General features: G+C 46.2%; 1 protein-coding gene across 3 annotated transcripts in view; it reads right to left on the bottom strand.

Moving 5' to 3' along the window:
* The window catches only part of GRAMD1B (GRAM domain containing 1B), a 284,969-nt gene that overhangs the window by 33,682 nt on the left and 230,811 nt on the right, over positions 1-20,476 (bottom strand). For all 3 annotated transcript variants that reach the window (XM_039496098.1, XM_039496099.1, XM_039496101.1), the window contains 3 exons: positions 18,589-18,799; positions 9,189-9,209; positions 5,783-5,806 (listed from right to left, as the gene is read on the bottom strand). In XM_039496098.1, the coding sequence (XP_039352032.1) occupies positions 5,783-5,806; positions 9,189-9,209; positions 18,589-18,799 (256 nt within the window). The remainder of the gene's footprint in view (positions 1-5,782; positions 5,807-9,188; positions 9,210-18,588; positions 18,800-20,476) is intronic.

Here is a 20,476-nt window from a genome sequence, read left to right as displayed (position 1 = left end):
TATCACAATGACATACACGCCCAATCAAAACTAATCGATACAGGTCAAAGTTTGAATACTGAAAAAGTGTAACGAACAGCTGGTGAACTAGATAGAGACCAAGAATTATTTGCAGAAATTACCCCGTGAATCATTTAAAACAAAGGCAACATTTGAGAAAAATCTCAGGCTGGCTGCAGTCAATTCACAAGCAAAAGAGAACTCGTGTTTACCAAACAAACTGCTTACTCATCTCTATTACTGGGGCTTTGTGCACTGCATCCCTCCATATTGTGTCATTGTCTGATTCTGAGTCAGTAGCTCAGGCTGACACGCGATGCTGAAGCTGTTTCGGCCATCACTTTCCTTTCTCCCAAAGTTATACACAGCTTATCTCCCTCAGGTTTTTTGTGGGGTGGGGATCTTTTACTCTGAGAGCTTGAATCTCTCTCTTGTATAGTACCTCTTGGTATTTAGGACAGCAGAGTACTGTTAAAAAAAAGTGTCTCTGTCTCAATCTCTGCTCCATTTAACTGCTTTCATTATCATTCTTTTTCATCTTTCCAATGGGCCTTATGCCTCTCCTACTTTTTATTCTCAGTTTGAGTATACCATGGCTCTGATTCTCCACTATCTTGCATCTTGTGCCATCATTCACCCCTGTGCAAAGGGTATGTATAAAACTACCATTCTATTTGGGGTGTGTGTGTGTGTCGGGGTGGGGGGTTTCCACCTATTTTGCTTAGGTGCAAACGGGAATGCATCGTGCCTGGTATTGGCAAATCAGGCCCTGATGCTGGAGCTGATATGAATTTGCATGCTTTATTGCATACTGTATGCCTATGAGGCATATGCCACAGCAAAGCTACTGTAGATGAAACTATAGCACTTGACTGCATGTTGTATTTCAATCAGTCCTTCCCAGCAAGCAGAATACTGCCTTTGTCAGAGTTTAGTTTTCCATCTTGAACGTATTTGTAATTTGACCAGGGTCTGGATGATGATTTTGTAGAGACTGAGGGAAAAGTATGTGCTTATCACAATCCCATCTCTGGTTTTCTGGTACTTTGTGATTACAGGGTAGCACATGCTGCTTTGAGTGGGATGATACTAGAAGCTGGATGTTCAATTCCGTGTGTGGCTCAGCAGATGTAACAGCCCTAGCTCTCCTCTGGCGCCATTGTTAGGAAAGTTCCTTTGTCTGTGAGTGCAGTGTTTGTATGGACAACTGCAAACAATGCAGAGTTTCTGGTGGTGCTTCGTCCCACTCACAGTCTGTGGTTAGAGCTGCGCACTAGACTTTGCTCTCAAAGAGAAATGGATTGAATTGTGCTGCTGTCAGAGGCTTTCAGCAGATGTCTTACAGGAAGTTTAAATGTTTCTAGAGGCATTTCAATGATGTAGGCAGAAAGGGGTGAATTCTTGTAAATGATTTTTGGAACCAGGGTGGAACTCCCTGATGCCCTTACCATGAAGCCAATGTTCATAGAGAGTTTATGGAGAGCTATAGGGAAAAGAAGACGTGGAGGGACTGAGGGAGAGAAACACAGAAGGAGAATATTCAATGCAAACACACACCAGAAGAGAGAGAAAGCAAGTTGCAGGGGGTGAACTCTACAGGGAGATATGAGAGTGGGAGTAGGGCTGGCCCAGGGAGCTGATTAGTCAATAGAAAGCCCCTTGGATGGACCTGGGTCTTGCAGGTCCCTGGAGCCAGCTCTGTTTGCTCTAACTCTTCAAGGACATCTCTTTACTCTCGCTAATCCTTTCTCACCAGTGACTGGGGAAGATTATTTGCCAGTGCCGCTCTGGGGCTGTTTGGCCTCTATCTGCACAGAGATCGCAGGAGATGATTTACAGAAGCAGCACTTGCTACATACAGCAGCTGGAAATGCTGGAGAAGCCCGACACTCTGGCACCAGACAGCAAAGAACCCTGAGGTCATGCCCCTATTTAGGGACAGTCAAGAGAGGAGGGCCACCAAAGTGATTTATAGTGGAGCAAGCAGAAGATAAGAATGGAAGGCTGGGCTGTCTACATGTGTCCAAGGGGAATCCCATAGAGTATTCCTTGGCGCTGACCTTGGATGTGGAAACTGAGGAATATAAACTGAATCCTCCATGCTCTGACAGGGAACAGGGCCTATTGCCCCAAGTGGGGAAAAAGAAAGAAAGAAAGAAAGAAAGAAAGAAAGAAAGAAAGAAAGAAAGAAGGTTTTTGGCAGTGAAATGTTTCCAGAATACACATACGGAAGTTTCAAAACATTTACTGGGTGGGGGAATTCCATTCAGAGTTCCTGCTTCCCGCACGGCTAGCTCTGTGCCAGAGATGAGCCTAAGCCCAAACTGTGGATATGAAAACTCACAAACTTTGGGGAAGATTGGATTGGTTCTGCAACCTGATTTCATGGCTTGGGCCCTCTCTCTAGAATGGGCTGGACCAGAACCCCAGATATAAGCACTCCAAATCCTGGAAAAGCTTGACTCTGGATTTGAAATTTGTTGTTCATGCCCATTTTTACTCTTGTAGATGTTAGCACCATGGCTTTCCCTTTCACCTCCACGATTTCCCTGCAAGTCTCACAATATTTGGTATTTCTCTCACAGATCCAATGTTATTACATGACAATCACAGCTCTCATTTTAAAATAAATTAAGATTCTTGTCCTCGAGGCTGTGGGGAAAAGCTTGAAAACATGATCCCTGATGTCTCCAAAACCAGGAGACAAAGAAAAAGAACTCAACATTTATTATAGTTAAAATTCCATGATCTCTTTGCCAAGCTCATGATTTTGGGAGCCTGACTCGTGGTTTCTTCCCAGTGCTAAGAAATAGCTGTTCCACAGGCGGGATGGTCTCTTGACACCCCATGCACAGCTAGCTGCATTCTCCAGGAGAAGGGGATTGGAAGAATCATTCCACACAGCACAATGGCTCTACCAAACACACCCTATTTTAAAAACAGCAGTGAAGCGATTTCATACATCTACCACAATGCCCATATCACAGCCCTCTTCTTCTGTACGTAATAGCAGCATGAGTTGATAAGCTATTAGGTTCCACTGCTGGTAAACTCACACAAGTGAGCAGTTTCGACCCATAACCACAGGTGCCAACTTTTGTTGGCGCCGGTGGGTGCTCGTGCGCCCCCCCCCCCGCCCCCCCAACTCTGCCCTCTCTCTCCCCCTATTGGATCCCTCCCCAAATCCCTGCCCTGGCCCCACCTCTTCTGCAAGTGCGCTGCGTTCCTCCTCCTCCTCCTCCTCCCCCACCCTCCCACTGCTTTCGCGTGAAACAGCTGTTTTGCGGCGCAAGCGCTGGGAGGGAGGGGGGAGAAGCAGGACACGGTGGCCCGCTCAGGGGAGGAGGTGGAGGTGGAGTGGAGGCAGAGGTGAGCCGGGGAGGGGGGGCACGCCAGGGAACTGCCGGTGGGAGCTCCGCCTATGCCCATAACCAAATATCAGGGATGTGTGGGGTTGTTCTGAGGAGGGGAAGTGAGGGACAGAATTGTATCCATTTGCCTGTACATGAGGTTCCTTCTAAGCTGCCAACATAGCCCCAAAGTTTGACTGCCCCTTTTTGGAGTAGGGCCCCAGCAGCCCATCTGGGGAGCTACTGCTCTGTTTTCCCCAAAGCTGGTTGCTGGATGCACCATTGCCCAGATGCTCCAGGGAGGGTTGTGTGACAATACTGAGGCCAGATATAGCAAGGCGGGATTTTATTAGTGATATTTCTACACTGGCAGAGAGTATTTTTGCCAGTACAGCTTATCACTCAGGAATCCGATACAAGCTATTCTAGCAAAAACACTTTTTTGCCAGTCTAAACTGCATTTACATTATGTGGGTTCGTAGCTAGAGCTATACTGGCAAACCTTTTCTAGGACGAAGCAGGCCTGAGAAAAGCTCCATCACCTTAGAGTCATTGGACAGGAGGAGATGACATACCAGACCCCTTCTCTTACAACAAGAGACCTGTGCTAATGCAGACAGACAACTCTCTTAGTAAACAGAGCTATGTGGCGACTCACTGCTGATCTCAGTCACTGCACACCCACACTCCCTGTCTCAAAACTGATGAGCAGACACAGAGCACTTAAGCCCAGAAGAGGGACACTCTCAGGGAAGCCTGAGGGCTAAACGTTGACTGCAGAGGTCTGCAGGTGCTTAGTAATGGACTTCTAATCAATCAGTCCTGACAAGCCAGGACCCAAGTCTGCTGCTCCTCACTGATGGCTTTGGAAATGCCTTTGGCAGCTTTTCCTTTTCACTGCTGTTGAACTCAACCAGCCAGCCAATAAATCCATGCTCCTCAACCTAGGAGATATGAGCACAGGTGCAGGGCTACATGTGTTCACTCTGGATCAGAAATGGGACGATATGATTCAGCTGCAGCCCATATTCTCACAGCAGGTGTGCGATGCGGCTTCCTAAAGCTGGGAGCTCTCTGGAACAGAGCACTGGCCCCGTGAGCTCAGACTCGGTCAGGAGATCTGTTAGCCCCTTTATGACCAGGGTTGCTGGAAGCAGTAGTCTCCAGACAGAGCAGTTGACTAAGTGTCACAAGACTGGCTACTGGATATTATATAGAGGATTGCTGGTGGCTCAGCCCTGGGGAGATGAGAGCTGAGAGAACGCTCTCCATGGGTACCAGGCAGGAGGCATATGAGATATCTAAGAAAAGTCACCAAAGGAGAACGACATGTCCTCTCCCCTGCCCTGCTTGCTGAAAGCTGGAAGGGCCTCTGTTGGCTATCGAGAGTTCTCTGTGGAAATCTCCTTAAGGTACTTAGCTGGCCCGGAGGAAAGGGACCTGAATTGGTACTGTATTTTAACTCTCAGACTGGGCATCTGCCCGTCAGCCTACACCACTGACCACAGGGCACAGAAGGAGAAGGGCTAAGACAGATGGAAAGTCTCTTACCACTGGGGAAGAAGGGCCTATTCTTCCATTGGTTCTGTACTTTGAACTTCACAAACTATAAACTTTCCCCCCACCCCAGTTGATATGATCCTTATGCAAATCTCACATGCATCTCTTGGAAAGCATTGGTGGCACCAGAGAACACACCAGGAGGCAGAGGAAGGGTGAGTTCTAAAGTAAATTTTCACAGCTGGAGGCTGCTATCGTCTTGGAAGAAGAAAAGAGAAAATGGAACATGGGAGGGAGCAACCTCTACCGGAGAAGCAGGGACAGGTCAAAGCGGTGTTAAGGAGAGGGGAGATAACATAGCAGGCCAGACAGAAACAAGAAAACCAGTTGAAAGCAGCAGGAATAGGGCTGGTGCCTCCACAGCCAAGGCCAGTGTATTAATACAAAGCTTACGGGCAGGAGTGCTTCAGAGAAGAGCTGACTCCTAGGGTGCACAAGGCTCCACAAGTGAGGGTGAGAGTGAGTTTGCGTGCAGTGCAGCTGTACCTGTGCTTCATGTGTGCAGGTTTAAAGACGCCCTAGAACTGACTAAACTGCAAGACGACACCAAAGGTGGGTTCTCTAGATGCTCCCTGGAGGTGAACTCTTATTTATGGATCTATCCCTGGAGGTGAGGGGAAGGGAAAGCGGCTGGTTGTCCCCAGTGCCGGAGATCCTGGCAAGATGTGTGGGAGGGGCTGGCCCAACACAGTGCAAAGCAATAGCAAATTACTGACAACTGTAACGCTATCACTAGCATTGATTCCCTTCCTGGAGCTCAGGTGGCTCATCCCCATTTCCACATTGCTGCTTTCATCTGGCCACAATGGTTTTGTGGACTAGAACAAAAAAATAAAAGAAAAAAAACCACGCAGAACGCAGCCAGTGCTTACTCTCCGGATGTGCTGTCTCTCATGCTGAAAATACATGGAGGAAAAACAAGAGAACAAAAAGATAAGATAGAGTGGACACAAAACCACAAGAGAACCACAGAAGCAGATCACACCAAAGCATCATGCAGCAGGGGATGGCTCCCAGCAGTCACAGAAACAAGCAGCTCTTGTATAAAACACAATGCCACCTTCAGCTATGGTTACTGACTTCTTTACATGCTTCTTTATGCCACTTCTTCATGCTCCTTCTGCCTGAGCTCTGTGTTTCTGAACACCCGCACCTTTCTGTTCATGTCAGTCTGCTCTCCATACTTCTGATCACCTCTCCACCTTTTCTTACTGTCTGCAATCCATGTTTACTCCAACCCAGTTTGTCTCTCTCCACACTTCTGATCACTTGCCAACACCATCTGTCTACACTGCTTCCATCAGCCTCCAAAGGCAGATGTTCTCCTGTCCTTGCTTCTGTCCCTCTCCTTGCCTGTCTGTGCATACTGGATCCACACTAGCTCCCACTGGAGTCAGAGAGTTTGGTCACTGACTTCAATAGGAGGAGGTCTATTGTTTTCTGCCATGTTGTCATCTTCAACCCTACCTATCCTTATTAAACACTTTCTCCGACTAACAAGGTCTCTTTGTCTACACCCCACCTCTCATGAGGAAAATTCCTGTTTCAAATCAAAACTCATTTCAGAACTGAACTAGTCAGCAAAGAGATTTGATTTTAGAGATATGGAGGATTTAAAAATAAATAAATAATGGTGACAACAGGAAGTGGTGGCCAGGCAGACGTTCAAAGTGAGTGAGGGAAGGAAGGAAGGAAAGTGCCTGGAAAAGTTTGGTGTCTTTTTAGCTGTGCAATGAGAGAAAAGTCCTGTCTCAGCCTCTCAGACTCCCAGAGGAGATAGGCAGTACATACTGGAGGGTGGGAGCTGTGGATGAAGGATACTTTGGTGCAACATGATAAAACATTTCCTCTTTGTGATTTCCATGATTCAGTGCTCACAAAAAATGCAAGTGCGGTATGACTGTGATGTGTACACAGCTCAACAGATCGTGGAATCAGTCAGACATAGGATCAATTTCTAGGGTATCTCCTTGCTATAACCTCTCTGGGGTCTAGGCTCCCAGGTTAAGAGGGATCTAATGCTTTGCTTTCTCCAGTAGTCAGGTTCTCATGTGTGTTGGCTCCAAATTCATCTTACTCTAGAGTAGCTGATCATGGACATTAGAGGTCTGTATCAGAGCCTCACAGATTGGCTGGAGGGATCCCAGAATTCCCCTAGCACCCAGCAGAGGTAGGTACAGAATTAGGCCAGAGGATAAGAAGACTTTTGAGATACCTTGGGAGAGGAGAGGGAAGGAGAAATGAGAAATCCTGGTATGCTCACTCACCTCTAGATATTTTTGGCTTTACTCTCAGGTTTGTTTTTTGTTTGTTTGTTTGTTTGTTTTTAAATTTTACTCTGCCTTGCCAAGAGCCTATACAGAAGTTGGGAATACTGTTAGCCAGGAGAGCTGGAACCTTGGGAAGCATGAAGCCAAATAAGCCTGGACTAAATCACTACTAGGTTAGCATGTAGTCTACATCAGATGACTTGGGAACCCTTAATCAAGGAGCTTATGGATCCAGTTCAACAAAGCATAGACACCACATGTTAAATCCATCCTTCTTCAACAAATCACTTAAGCATGTGCTTAACTTTAAGCATGTGTCCCAAGTTCAGCACATGTTTTAAGTGCTTTACTGAACAGGTATTGACTGCTGAATAGAGGACATATGTTCAGATTTTTAGAGGTATTTAGGTGCTAACTCCCAATGATTTCAGCAGGAGTTAGTTGCCTAAATACTTTTAAAAATCTAGGCCATACTCCATACCCTAGAAAAACCCAAGGTCATTGTCAATGAAGAGCCACAACTTTTGAGAGTCTGGACTGTGGAGAACCAGTAGAAACTGCACTTCCCCAGAAAAGCTGATGATGCAACGGTTCTTCTGCACTGCCACTGTCTTCCTAGCTAATACCAGGGACACAGCAAACTCAGTTTGATGGCCTGAGATATAAGATATTGAGTGTTACACTGAGTAAGACATATCACCCAGACCTCCTGCCCAGTGATTCACTCCTGCCAAAAACTGCCATGAACACTCCTGAAACTATGTACTTTTAGCAAAAAGGGCCATAGTCCCAACTCTGGAGTTCCAGGGCCAGATTTTTAGAAGTGCTCAGCTCCCAATAGCTGCTGCTGTCTGTTATGGACACTTAGGTGTCTAAAGGGGAGCTGAGCTCCTTTGAAAATCTGGCTCTGAAGTCTCTTTATCCTAAGAAAAGTTATAGTAAACAAAGCAGCCCTGCCATGTGCTTTCCCCATGACCTGCAGAGACCACCTTGGGGTCTGAGGAGAGTTCAACCTCCATGTTTTATTCAGTCCTTGGCCTCTCTGCTGAGCTTCCAACAGAGCCTCACTTTAGTGACTATTGCTGAGGACTTCCTTCTGATGGGGCAGCCACCTGCTCCTGGAGACTCACCAAACTAGGGCAGTTGAACATCTGCCACCTAAGTCACAACTTTCAGTGGCTACTGACCTGGGATAGTGAGCTAGAAGGGAAAGGCTCCATTCCCCATGATCAATCCCTGGAACATGCCAGGCCCTTCTTAAACTGTGCACTTTTCCCACCCGATAGTCTCAAAAAAAAATTCTCGCATTTTCCATCTAGGCCCAATTTCAGGAAAAGTCATAAGTGTAGTAATTGCTGGAAAGGCACTGTCTTTCTGATGCGGTGTTAAATGAAAGATGCTAATTTAACACCTCATCTGCATAGCCACTGCAGGGCGGGTATCTACTATCAGACCCTGGGGGAGGGCGGAGTTCATCTATGCAAGGGAAGCTGACGCTTTTTGCTTGGGGAAAATCTGAAAACGGACAGCACTGTGCCTGCAAACACTGCCACTCATGATCTCAAAGGGAAAAAAATTTTAGATCAAGGCAGAAATTAAAGACAGTTTATCTTCCTGCAAGCTCTGTGGGCAGGTGATTACCCTCCCCCGCCTCAACCCACTCCAAAAGGGGTGAACATTTTCATATATTTGTAGCTCTGTTTGGTGCTATATAAAGCCAAACTCTATTCTATTCCAAGGAGATCCAATGAGAGACAGGATCGGGAGATCCTGACTATGTACGTGCAGCAGGAAGCCTGTGGCTCAGAGGACACATTATCTGCTCTTCTCTCTGACATCCCTCCCTTAAGAAGCCAATCCCCTCTTGCCAGCTCTGAACCATTCCCCACCCCACCTTTTCTGAAATGATCAACATGCCCCAGTGCCATTGCAAAGCCCCTTTTAACCCAGCCCGCCTTCCCCACCACCCCCACATGTATCAAGGGACAAGAGAAACTGGAGTACTTACATTATACCAACTCTGGCTTTTCTGTAAGGACAAAATAAAAGAGAAGTATTAGTTATTGCAGAGATCTTAGTATGAGAGAGAGAGAGAGAGAGAGAGAGACTAGAACCCATCTGGTATGTACAGTATAACCATTCAGCAGGAAGTGGGAATAAAGACAAAAGACTTTGGTGGGTTTCAGAGCACAGCCTAACATGTTTATTCCCAGTTATCTGAGTTAAGAACAAACCCGGAAGTATGAGGTTATAGCAGGAGGCAATTCATGCTCTCTCACACACACATACTTTGTAATCATTTCTGCAGAACAGCAGCACCCATTAGCAACATTAGAGCTAATGATCACCAATCATTTCTATTACAAGCTTCATTTTCCCACAGGCCTGCTGGCTAGCATGTTCTGAGACCCCTTCCAAATAAACACTTGAGGAACTACTTGGGTGAGCTGGGAACTTGATTTCACTTCAGTCACTCGCAAAAGGCATCAGACAGACCCTCCAAAAGATTTGGATGTGGAAAGCAGCATGTGAAACAAAGAGCATGAGAGAGAGAACACTACAGTAACAGAAGTGCTCAGTAGAGCTGGGCAAAACTGATGGCACATTTTTCCATGAAACTGATGTGAAGAGTCTCTCTGCCCCTCTGCCTGTGATTTTGCACCCTGTCATCGAGACATTTCACACTGTTTTGGGAGGCTGGGCCATTTGTCACATTTGAGCACGCGGAAAAACCAGTTCAGCCAGAAAAGTCATGCTCACCATTTTTGAGTGGGAGGTGAGAGCAGTCAGATTGCAAGGGGAGGGAGAGCACTATGCTCTGCATTCCGGCATGGTGTCCCAGGTAATACTGCTATCGCTTAGGTGGCACTTTCATCCTCCTGAGACATGCCTGGAAGTATGATTATCCCCATTGTATGGATGTGGAAATGAGACATAGGGGGCAGTCTGGTCTAGGGGACTACAGAAGGAGCTTGGATTCAGAGCCCTGGCCTCTATTGTTATCCTCTCTTTGAACCAGACTTGCTCTGTGACCTTGGGCAAGTCACTTCACTTCTCCAGGCTCCAGTAAGAGGGGGCAATGATATTTATTGTCTACCTCCAGGACATTGGGAAGCATAATGCTACCATGGACTTGATCCGCAAACTCTCCTTCATGCAGGTAGATCTTACTCAAATGAGCAGTCCTGTGCTGGGGCGTCTCATGACACTAAGGATGTACAGGGTTGAGCCTGTTTGTAAATGTAAAGTATGACTAAGGCCAGACAGTACCAGAGAACTCGGGGGAAGGGAGAGTGTGCTGGCTCCCAGCACTGGGCTCCATCGACTAGACCACGCTCCCTCTCAACACCTCTACACACCCTGATCACTTCATGTTGTTTGCAAAAATGCTACAAATCTACTAACCTGACGACAAGCTATTTTTAAAAATCTTTTTGCAACAAATACTTGGCCTATGTCTAGGTGTTGGGAACAGGATTTCGCTACCTCCACTTAGCTTAGAAATGCTGCTGTGCTATTCACACCCTATGGATTTCAGGGCAGTTTTGAGTCCGCACTGCTCAGGCCAGGCAGCACTAAACGTCATCTGTCCATATCTGCCCCAGGCCAGGCAAGAACAGGCATGCATCAAATGAACATCATATTAATTTCACATTCTACAATATATGCTCGTTTTATAGGCAGAGTAGAGAGTATATAACTCTCAACTTGGAACTGGCCATGAGACCCTGAATGAAATGATCAGGCCTGAATACTTCTACATTTTGAATCAGGAGATCAACTTCTGAGTGAGGCTTCCCAGAATCCTTTGCATCAGTCCCTGAGTGAGTTGAAAAAGGTGTCCAAGGGGATCTAGGTTGTTCCAGTGGAAAACCAGAGGCAGGGATAGCAGAAGACTCACAATCTACCCCAGAAAACTACTCAACTCCTCCTCCTTCCCCCACCCCTCCACCTTTCTGCACAGGTGCAGAACTTTACAAGCACTCAGACTTCATTCATGGAGCCAACCCTACTCAAAGGCCCTGTGCATCCTTGGGCATTTTTTGGACCACAGCAAAAACACCACAAGAATATGCAACCAGCTGTGGCCCTCACCCCCGGGAGCAGAGTTCCTGAAAAACATAAAGTGTCCATTTCTGGGCTCTCCCACAAACCTGGGCAGGGGAAAGCGAATCACAGTGCGGACAGGTCTTCAAGACACAGAAACAACCATCAGCTTGTGGAGGGGGAAAATTCTTACTGGCTACATCCTTTTGATCCATCCCCTTTCCAAGGCTGGTCTTACCCGCTGCTTTTTCTCCCGGAAGGGACTCCTCATCCAAAGGAGCAAGGAGAAACAAAGAGAAAACCACTCTTGTCCACAAATGGCACAGAGACCAGGGCATCATGTGGCTCAATTCTTGCTAATGATAGAATTTGTCTATCCACCCATCCATCCAGGGCTGGCTGCAGGGTTTTTGCCGCCCCAAGCAGCAGGGAAAAAAAAAAAAGCCGCAATCGACAGCAGTTCCACCACGCCGCTTTCTTCTTCGGCGGCAATTCGGCGGTAGGTCCTTCCCTCCGAGGACCTTCCCACCGCTGAATTGCTGCCGAAGAGCCCAACGTGCTGCCCCTTCTCCCTGGCCGCCCCAAGCACCTGCTTGCTGAGCTGGTGCCTGGAGCCAGCCCCGCATCCATCCATAACTCATCACCATGGCATCTGGGTATCTGAGATGGAGAGGTTCTCATGCCGATTTCTTTATCTTAGGGCTTGGCTACACTTACAAATTTGCAGCGCTGCAGCAGGGTGTGAAAACACACCCTCTGCAGCGCTGCAAATTGCGGCGCTACAAAGCGCCAGTGTAGTCAAAGCCCCAGCGCTGGGAGCCGCGCTCCCAGCGCTGTCCGTTATTCCCCACAGGGAGGTGGAGTACGGACAGCGCTGGGAGAGTTTTCTCTCAGCGCTGGCGCTTTGACTACACTTAGCGCTTCAAAGCGCTGCCGCGGCAGCGCTTTGAAGTTTAAGTGTAGCCATAGCCTTAGCTTGCAACCCTCTGGGTAGCACAAAGCACAGAAGTGCCTGAAAAGTAATCCCCCACAATCAAACCAAAAATAAAAGAAAAAGGAGGACTTTGCTGCCACTGAGGCTGCTGAAATGAGCTTGCATGTGCTGTAGACTCAGAGCACTGCAACAAAGATTTCACTCCGCTCTGCTGCAGCAATTGTAGCAGCCTTAGCTGCATAGAGAACTCTGTATTAAGGTGGTGTCGTTTTTTCTCTAGGTGAGTTTCCCTCCAGACCTGAATCCCCTCCTGCATAATTATAACCCATGTTATAGTTTCTACAGAAAACTCAGTAGCTGGGCACATGCTCTTGTTTCTGCATTTATTCAACAGATCCACTGCCTATTATATTTCCTTTACCCTTTTTCAGGTTGCAAGTTCATCCTGTTACGTTTATTTCTATATTAGAGATTAATTTTCTAGGGAGTCTGTTTTACTTCTGCCAAGGTTTGGTTTGATGCATGGAAATAATTTTAGAGTAAGAGGGAACTTTAGAAGCAGCAATAAGATCTTGCAGAAGTGACATGAACCTACATCAGGTAGGAGTCTCCATTCTCCTGCCATTAGTCTGTTCTCAGAGTTCCTATAGACGAATTCCAAGAGGAGAGAGATTAGAGAAAGCACAGACTGAAGGGAAATGGATTATGGGGTGTAGGAGCCTAGGAGAGAGAGAGAATAGGAGTTATGTATGGTGGAAGCACATGTTACAGGAAGCTGGAGGAGGAAGACTATTGTGGCTTCGGGGAGGTTGACGGACTTCTCCTCTTGTGCACCAGAGTAACAGGCGTCAGAGAAAGACCTCACAATTTGAAATAACCCCAAATGTTTATATAAGATGAAGATTCCTGCTCACAACCTCAGGAGCCTAAGTTTAAAACTGTCTCCTGGCTTCATCTCCAAAAGCGGGTTGTGCACTGATTTCTTTACAACGTGGGAAGGAGTCAGGAACAAGGAAAGAGTCCGGAAGAATCAGCGGGTGGTTTAAAAAAGAAAGAAACAAGTTCTTACTTTGATCAGGTTAAGTCTGTCATACTGGAAAAAGAAATTGTCACAATTAGAACTGAAAGGAGAAAAGGAAATAAATAATATCGATCATAAATGGTGGAAATAATCACACACAGGACTGAGGAGAGCTTCCACTGACCCACAGGACACAGCACTACTGAGGGGCAGATGCCAGGGGTATCACAGCACACAGTTACTCATCTTCGGCACCCAAATAACACTTCTCATGGTGCCTTGACGAGGGAGGGAATGGGGCTCTTTAATGAGTCTTTTCTTTATATCCTGCTACATCTTTCTAACGTAACATTGTTTAACAAGTACTTGTTTGGGTTAGGGACCATACTGTGTGTAATGGCAGCTCTGCCTTGGTAGATTAAAGGTAATACTATGGGTAGGAGGCAACAGATCATTCAGTGTCTGTATGAATTTCAGATTGCTGGCTGGTACAACAGGGGTGGTCCTACTCCCCATAGAGTCAATGGAGGTCTTGCCATTGATTTTAATGGAAGCAGGATCATACTTTGCTCATCTATAGTGCTGCTGCCAGAGGAATCCAAAGCACTTCACATATTATACATAATGCAGCTCCACCCCACTTTCCAGGAGACATGAAAGCAACATGATCCACATTTTACAGCTGGGGAAACTGAGGCACGGAAAGGTGAAATGACCTGCCTAAGGTTACAAAATGAGTTAGCGGCAGAGCTAGGAATAAAATCCTGGAGACCTGACTCCCAATCAAACCTCTAGGTACCTTTCCCTTTTAACACTACCCGGTTACCAACTATTGAATTTCCATTACCAGGCTGAAGCTTCAGAGACTAAGGGTATGTGAGATTCCCAGCTCAGGAGACATACTCGTTGGAGACAGACACTAAACACAGAATGTAGCTGCAACAATATGAGCAGTATGGTGCGTGGGTGGTGGTGGGGTCTGGCGGCCCCAACTACATGCCTGTCAAAAACCCTAGGCACATCCCCAGGCCAGCTAGCCCACCCCTCAGCTTGTGCTGCCCCGCGGCTATACTCTGTTTTGAATGCAGTCGCTCGATGCGAGCTAGCGTGAGCATCTCCACAAGCAGGGGATCAGACCCCCAGCTCCCAGTGCAGTCATACCCTATATCTCAAGCACCTGCTTGTTTTATGCAATGATTCTCCAGAGGGCTCAAAAAGCTATGTTGTACGCGGAAAGCTATGGAATGGGCTCCAACACGCCACCCGGGTCCAAGACAGCTCGAACCTAATGACCTTCGGGACACACTGAAAGCTCATCCTTCCTATAAAACCTAATAAATAAATAATGTGTTTGTATTATTGTAACACCTAGGAGCTGTAGTCATGGACCAGCACCCCATGGTGCAAGGCGCTGTACAGACTATATTGACAATATAGATCTATTTTATCCTCACCATTCAGACTCAGCACTAGGGGGTGAGTGGGATTAACTGACTCTGAGTGGGGTCACCCCTTTTTATAGGCAAGAGGAAAAAAATAAAATAATAATAAAAAACCCTGTTTATATTTTAACAGCAAAGCAATAGCTTCTATCCCACGTGCAGTGAGTATACCAGCCGGCTGGCAATCTAAGGCCGAGGTGGAGCAAAGTGTCTGATTGCTGCACTGGTGGACTGGCTGAGTTTCACCTGTTAGCAATGGATGGGGTAGAAAAGAAACTTCCTGAAAAGCATTATTACAGGCTTATTCAAATAATTCAAAATGACAAGTGAAGAGGCTCCCTCTGATGGCGGAACTGTGTCATAACAACTAACATGAAACAAAAATTACTGCAGTACTGTACAACAATCAGCAACTGTATAAACACAGTGTCAAACTCATGGGCTCAAGCCGTTTCTCCACCCTCACCAATCTGAGCTGGTTTGCATAGGAAAGTGGCATATTTTTCTGCTTGCAAAACGAAAAGCTGAAATAAAACAATAAGAGGTTGAGAGATGAAATATGAGTTTATTCATCCTGCATGTCTGTGTGTGTTCCCATACACTGCTATCTTCAATGATCCCGGACCTGAACAGACACATCATCATCTGAGCTGAGAGAGGAATTTAATCCACTATGTTCATTGGCCCTGAACTTCCTCTCCCCACACTGTGCCACCAGTGGGAATTCATCCTGATCCACGACCAAACTCTCCTGAGGTCAGAAGGGGTTTCAATCTTCGTAATCAGCTCCACCAGAGGTGCCCCCTCAGGACAGATAGCTTGTGAATTCAGAGATGGACACAACCTGCCTGCCTGTCTATTGGGGACTGTGCTCAGAACTCCCTCATCCCCATTTCAGAACTCATCTCAGTTTATTGCACTGTTGTTTTCGCTAATATCATTTAGAATATTTTGTTCTCATGAAAGCAGGAGTCAGATGGGAAGTGGATCAAGCCAGCACCTTGGTGTGTGTTTTGCACACATATCTATGCCAATGCACTTCCAACCTGACCTGTCTATCAGGAGTTCCCCCTGCCATTCCAGCGGAGAACTTACACAGTGCTCTCCCAGTGCACCTCCATCCTGACCTGCCATTCTAGAGGTGGTCAATGCACCCCTTTCAGACATATCCCAGCACCACTTATCCCACCCAAATAGCTCTGTTAATGCTCCTCCATTTGCAGCCCCAGCAGAGCTCTCTGCTATCCTGTCTGGGGTTCCCCACAGGATTCTTTTCAATCCACCTCAATCCCGATTTGCAACATCATGTCCCACAGGCAACATCTCTTGAGCCTAGACCAACAATAATGAAGGGCTGAGCCAAATTTTGTGATGTGAACAAATGAGGGACTAAGATAGGACCATCAGTTTCAATGTCCACTGGGAACTAACCTAGCATTTGAAGCCAAGGTCTTCCCCGGGGAAAGACCAGAATTTTGGGAAACTAAGACATTCAAACTGTTTCACTTTAGTGCTTTATCCCCTAATCACCCCATCACCTATTTTATTTTTTTATGATCTCCAGAAGGCAATTTAGTTGTTGCTTAGATGTGCAAAAATTCAAACTCAAATACCCCTCTCCTCTGGGAGTTGGGTTCTTACTCTGATGTGAGACTTTTTCCATTCATACCTTTCAGAGTGAGCCCATGAATTCTCAGGGTTCTTTAGGAAGCAGGTCTATTCTAAGGGGTACAGCTGTATTCTTTTGAGGTCACTGATCTTTAATATTCATGTCACACAGAAAAAGTGACTGTGATCAACTGTCATGAATCCCCCACCTCAGAAAGGGCAGGTGACCAGTCATAAAAGTAGTGGAGAAATAAGAGAGCCCAACTGGCTGGTCTCAAACTTCTAAAAAGTTATGAAGTGGGAAGAGGAGAAAGATGGTGCTATGAGGCTATATTACCCATCACAGCCCGGACGTCTCACTCTGCAAACTGAAAACGAGTCAATGTAAGGTTAAAAGAAAAGCAAATAGCAAAATAAATAAACTACAGGGTCAAACAGAAGTAAAATAAAGGAGTGTAATGAATGGGCCAGTTCTCATGCCATGCGAATGAATATTAATGAAATCCCAGTGACTTCAAGCGAACCCAGCCTCAAAGCTACAGGTGTTGGAGTGAGTGGCTGCTAACATTCCCACAAAAGCACTGGGAGAATGTGCCATTCTGGGGGCCATTTCCCAGCACCATGGGGAGGATTTCTGAGTGTTAAGACAATTCTATGGTGGAGAATGGGGAAGAAGAAAGAAAGCTTACTTTAGAGAGGCGCTTGTGTGACTAAATCGGAAAGAGAGCATGCAGGAGGGAAGAGAGAGAAATTAAAATAAAACAAAACTCAATTCACAAAACAATGGGAGGAAAACCCAGAAATACAACAGGAAACATTATCTCCTTCCTTTTCCTGGGCCATAAATAAATATAATGCTGTCGTAGAGAACAAGCACGGCACAGGCAGTGGTGATGCAAGCTTCCCCTTCATTGCCCCTTACACATGTGACACACTTCACCGGATGCGACCTCCTCTTGGGTGAAAAAGGAGTTCAGTCTCCACAGACCAGTGAATTTGGGGCTTCTCTGCTGAGACTGACAATGAAAGTGGCAAGGATAATGGTTTGCGCGGGTGGGGGGGGGGGCGGAGGCGGTGTTTCTCTGTGATTCAGACAATTATCCAATGATGAATTGGGCTGAGAATCCACCAGTTTATTTCATACAAGCCAGAACGGTACGGATGTGCAGTTGCTGGTGATGTTCTAATGGGATTCAAGGCAAAATATTTCACCTCATGAATTTTGAAAAGCCACAAACACTTCTGAGCAGTGAGCTTTCTTTTGACAAACCCCAGTGCTGGAATCAAAGCTCCTGTTCTGTTCACACATGCCTGGGAACCTGTATGTCACAAGGCACCACTGACCACCGCTAACGAAATTAGCAGGGCGGACAGGCCCATCCCAAATCTCCTTGCACACCCTCGCCGAGCAATTTTCCCTTTCACTCAGTGAGGCTCACGCTGCAGCTGGCTCCAGTAAGGTAATGAAAATGGTAAACCCAGCCACCTTCTGGACTGAGGATACCTGCATAATGAGGGGAAGCAAAGGGCTTTTTACACAGCTCCTTTGGCTTGATGGTGTCAGGACACACTGTGGGTGGGGGTAGCTACGGAGAGGCCATTTATGTCAGCCTCTTCTTTCCTTCCTTCCTGCCATGTCTTTTTCCTGAGGAAAAGGTGCTGGGCAGTGCAATGCAGCCATCAAGAAGATTCAAATCAGTCACTGGGGGCCCCTGCTAATGATGAGCAAAATTTGGATGGGATACACTGGTTGTGAGTAATCCTGCAGCCAAGGAAGCCTGGGGTTCTGGGTGGACGAGTGCCCCTGAATCCCATTTATGGTCTCAAACTAGGTTTTAAATGGGACTGATGTGGTGCCTAGGACCTGTGTCAGCTCTCAGCGCAACACGCACTTCTCCCTCAGTGAACCAGAAGCTTTTCAGAGCCCCTTCTGGAGCCCTCCTCCTCAGTTTGCACCACAGAACCTCATGATGAATGGCTGAAAAGGGAGGTTTGCTACAGCTGGCTTTCAAGGTCCCACTGGGAACAGTGCAGACTCCCAGGGAAAGGGGACATGGGTCCCAAAGCTTCAGCCCACAGAAGCCATTACGGAGCTGCAGTATGGGCACGCTTGCTAGAGCAACCAGTGCCTTGTGGTCTGAGCTTAGTGGAGGGGAGACAAGCGTATATTTAGCACATGCTCAACTCTGTCCTAACCAGTCAAGTGCCCCTGTAGCCAATGGGCACCTCAGCAAAGGTTCTTGGGTAACAATGAGGGGAGGAGAGAGATGCAGAGAAGAAAGGCAGAGAACAAAGAGTAAGTACAACACTCAAGTGTATATGGGGGGAGAGGTGATCCTCGGGTCGCATGCCTCACCTTGGAGTTCTTGGCCCCACTGCGGCCTGACTGAGCGGAATAGCTGCGCTGCACACACTGCTCCGGAGTGGAAGGGGATTTGTCTGAAGAGTGGTCTGAGCCTTTCTCCACCATGGCGTCTCCTTGGGAGTCCTGCGGGGTTGGAGACCGGGAACGTTTGCGCAGGATGGGGGAGCAGGCAGGCGTGCTGCGGTTCGAGTTACTGGCAGTGCTGGGTGGAGAAAGAGCACAGTCAATAGCCATATGCCAAGAGGAGCTGAAGCAAAGAACAGCTATATTACCCACACCACGTATAGGTTAGGTTAGGACAAGGGGAGGTAGTGCCATGCGGCTTCTTTGTAAGTGCTCTGGCCAAACTTTCCACACCTGGCTTCCTGAATCTAGACACCTAATGCCAACTTTAGGACTTGTCTACATAGAAAACATACCAGTATAAGCTAAAGTGTGACTATAAACCAGTACAGTTATAGCTATAACGTCCTGTGTGGACCCACTTATTCCAGTGTAAGATGGCCTTTTTTGTTTCGTTTAGCTTGTGTCATTTGGGAAGGGGTTTAAGCTAAACTGAAAAAGTCCCCCTTATTCCAGAATAAAAGTATCTACCCTGAGGGTTCACACCAGTATAACTATAGCTGTACATCTCTACTGGTATAACACAAAAAACTTTCCTTATAGACAAGCACTTAGGCTCCTAAGCAAATGGTCTGATTTTCAGTTCCCAGTGAGGTTATTAGAAGCAGCAGTTACACAGCTTCTCTTCAAATCAGGCCATCTATTTAGGGGCCTAAATATGGCATCAGGTCCCTAAAGTCTTGTCTACACTAGAAAGGGCTTAATGATCCTAACAAACCTTCCTAGGACAGACACCAAACCTTCCTAGGACAGACACCGCTTATACCAGTTCCCCAAGCAAACTAGCAAAAGGCCTTTTTTGCTGGCATAACTGCATCTACACTAGGACTTTTGCCAGCACAGATACATCAGTAAAAATAAATAAATAAATAAATGAATCACACCCCTTCACTGAAATAGCTAAGCATAGCAAGAGCTTTAAGTGGAGACCAGGCCTAATTTTGGGCATATTCTGGCCATTCTTACACAACAGATCTGGCTGAACACTGCAAAACCACCATACACAAATATCAATCTGAATTCTGAGTTTGATCCCATTTCTGCCTCTTATTATTCCCATTTCACAAACATTTGGAATTTTTTCGCAATAAAAATTATCCAGCATAGTGTGATTTTGTTCATACAGACATCTGGGGGATGTCTATTCTTCCTATGAATATCAGTATTCACAGGCAAACAGGGGTATTTGTTTAACAACAAGGACATTTGCTGTTCATTATTCATTCTTCACTGGTAATTATTCTCCTGTTTAAAAAGCTCAAGTCATCCAGTCAGGAAGCAGAACCAGTGCTATATGACTTACATGACCAATTGTATACCATGAGTAAAGAACAGTGAACAGTTCATTAACAACCCATAGGCTGAATTTGTGCACATCAATTATATGGTGAAATTACCTATAAATACAATTGCAGAAATCAGGGTTGGTTTGTGGACAGAAATAAAGGGCTAAATTTGTTGGATAATGTATTTCCAATGAATAATTCAGACCGCTACATTATACCAAGATTATTCCCCTTATTATGACTCACAATTATACAGATGGGAGTAAAACAGTATTGCCAACCCCAGTTGTTCAAATATCATGGATTATCTTAAAAATAATGAGATGATAAATATTGGGTTCTTTTTATTTATCTTCTGGTTTTCAAGCCTTTTGGATACACTCAGATAATTTATTTCAGATTCCCTCTGCAATGACTAAGGCTAGAAACTCAATTAAAAAAGAAAAAAAAAAGCTGAGCCTCTCCTGCAA

Source organism: Mauremys reevesii, linkage group 12, assembly GCF_016161935.1.
Source record: "Mauremys reevesii isolate NIE-2019 linkage group 12, ASM1616193v1, whole genome shotgun sequence".
Taxonomy (NCBI): Eukaryota; Metazoa; Chordata; order Testudines; family Geoemydidae; genus Mauremys; species Mauremys reevesii.
Note: the sequence above shows the minus strand (reverse complement) of the source record. Positions and strands in the feature narration are given on the sequence as shown.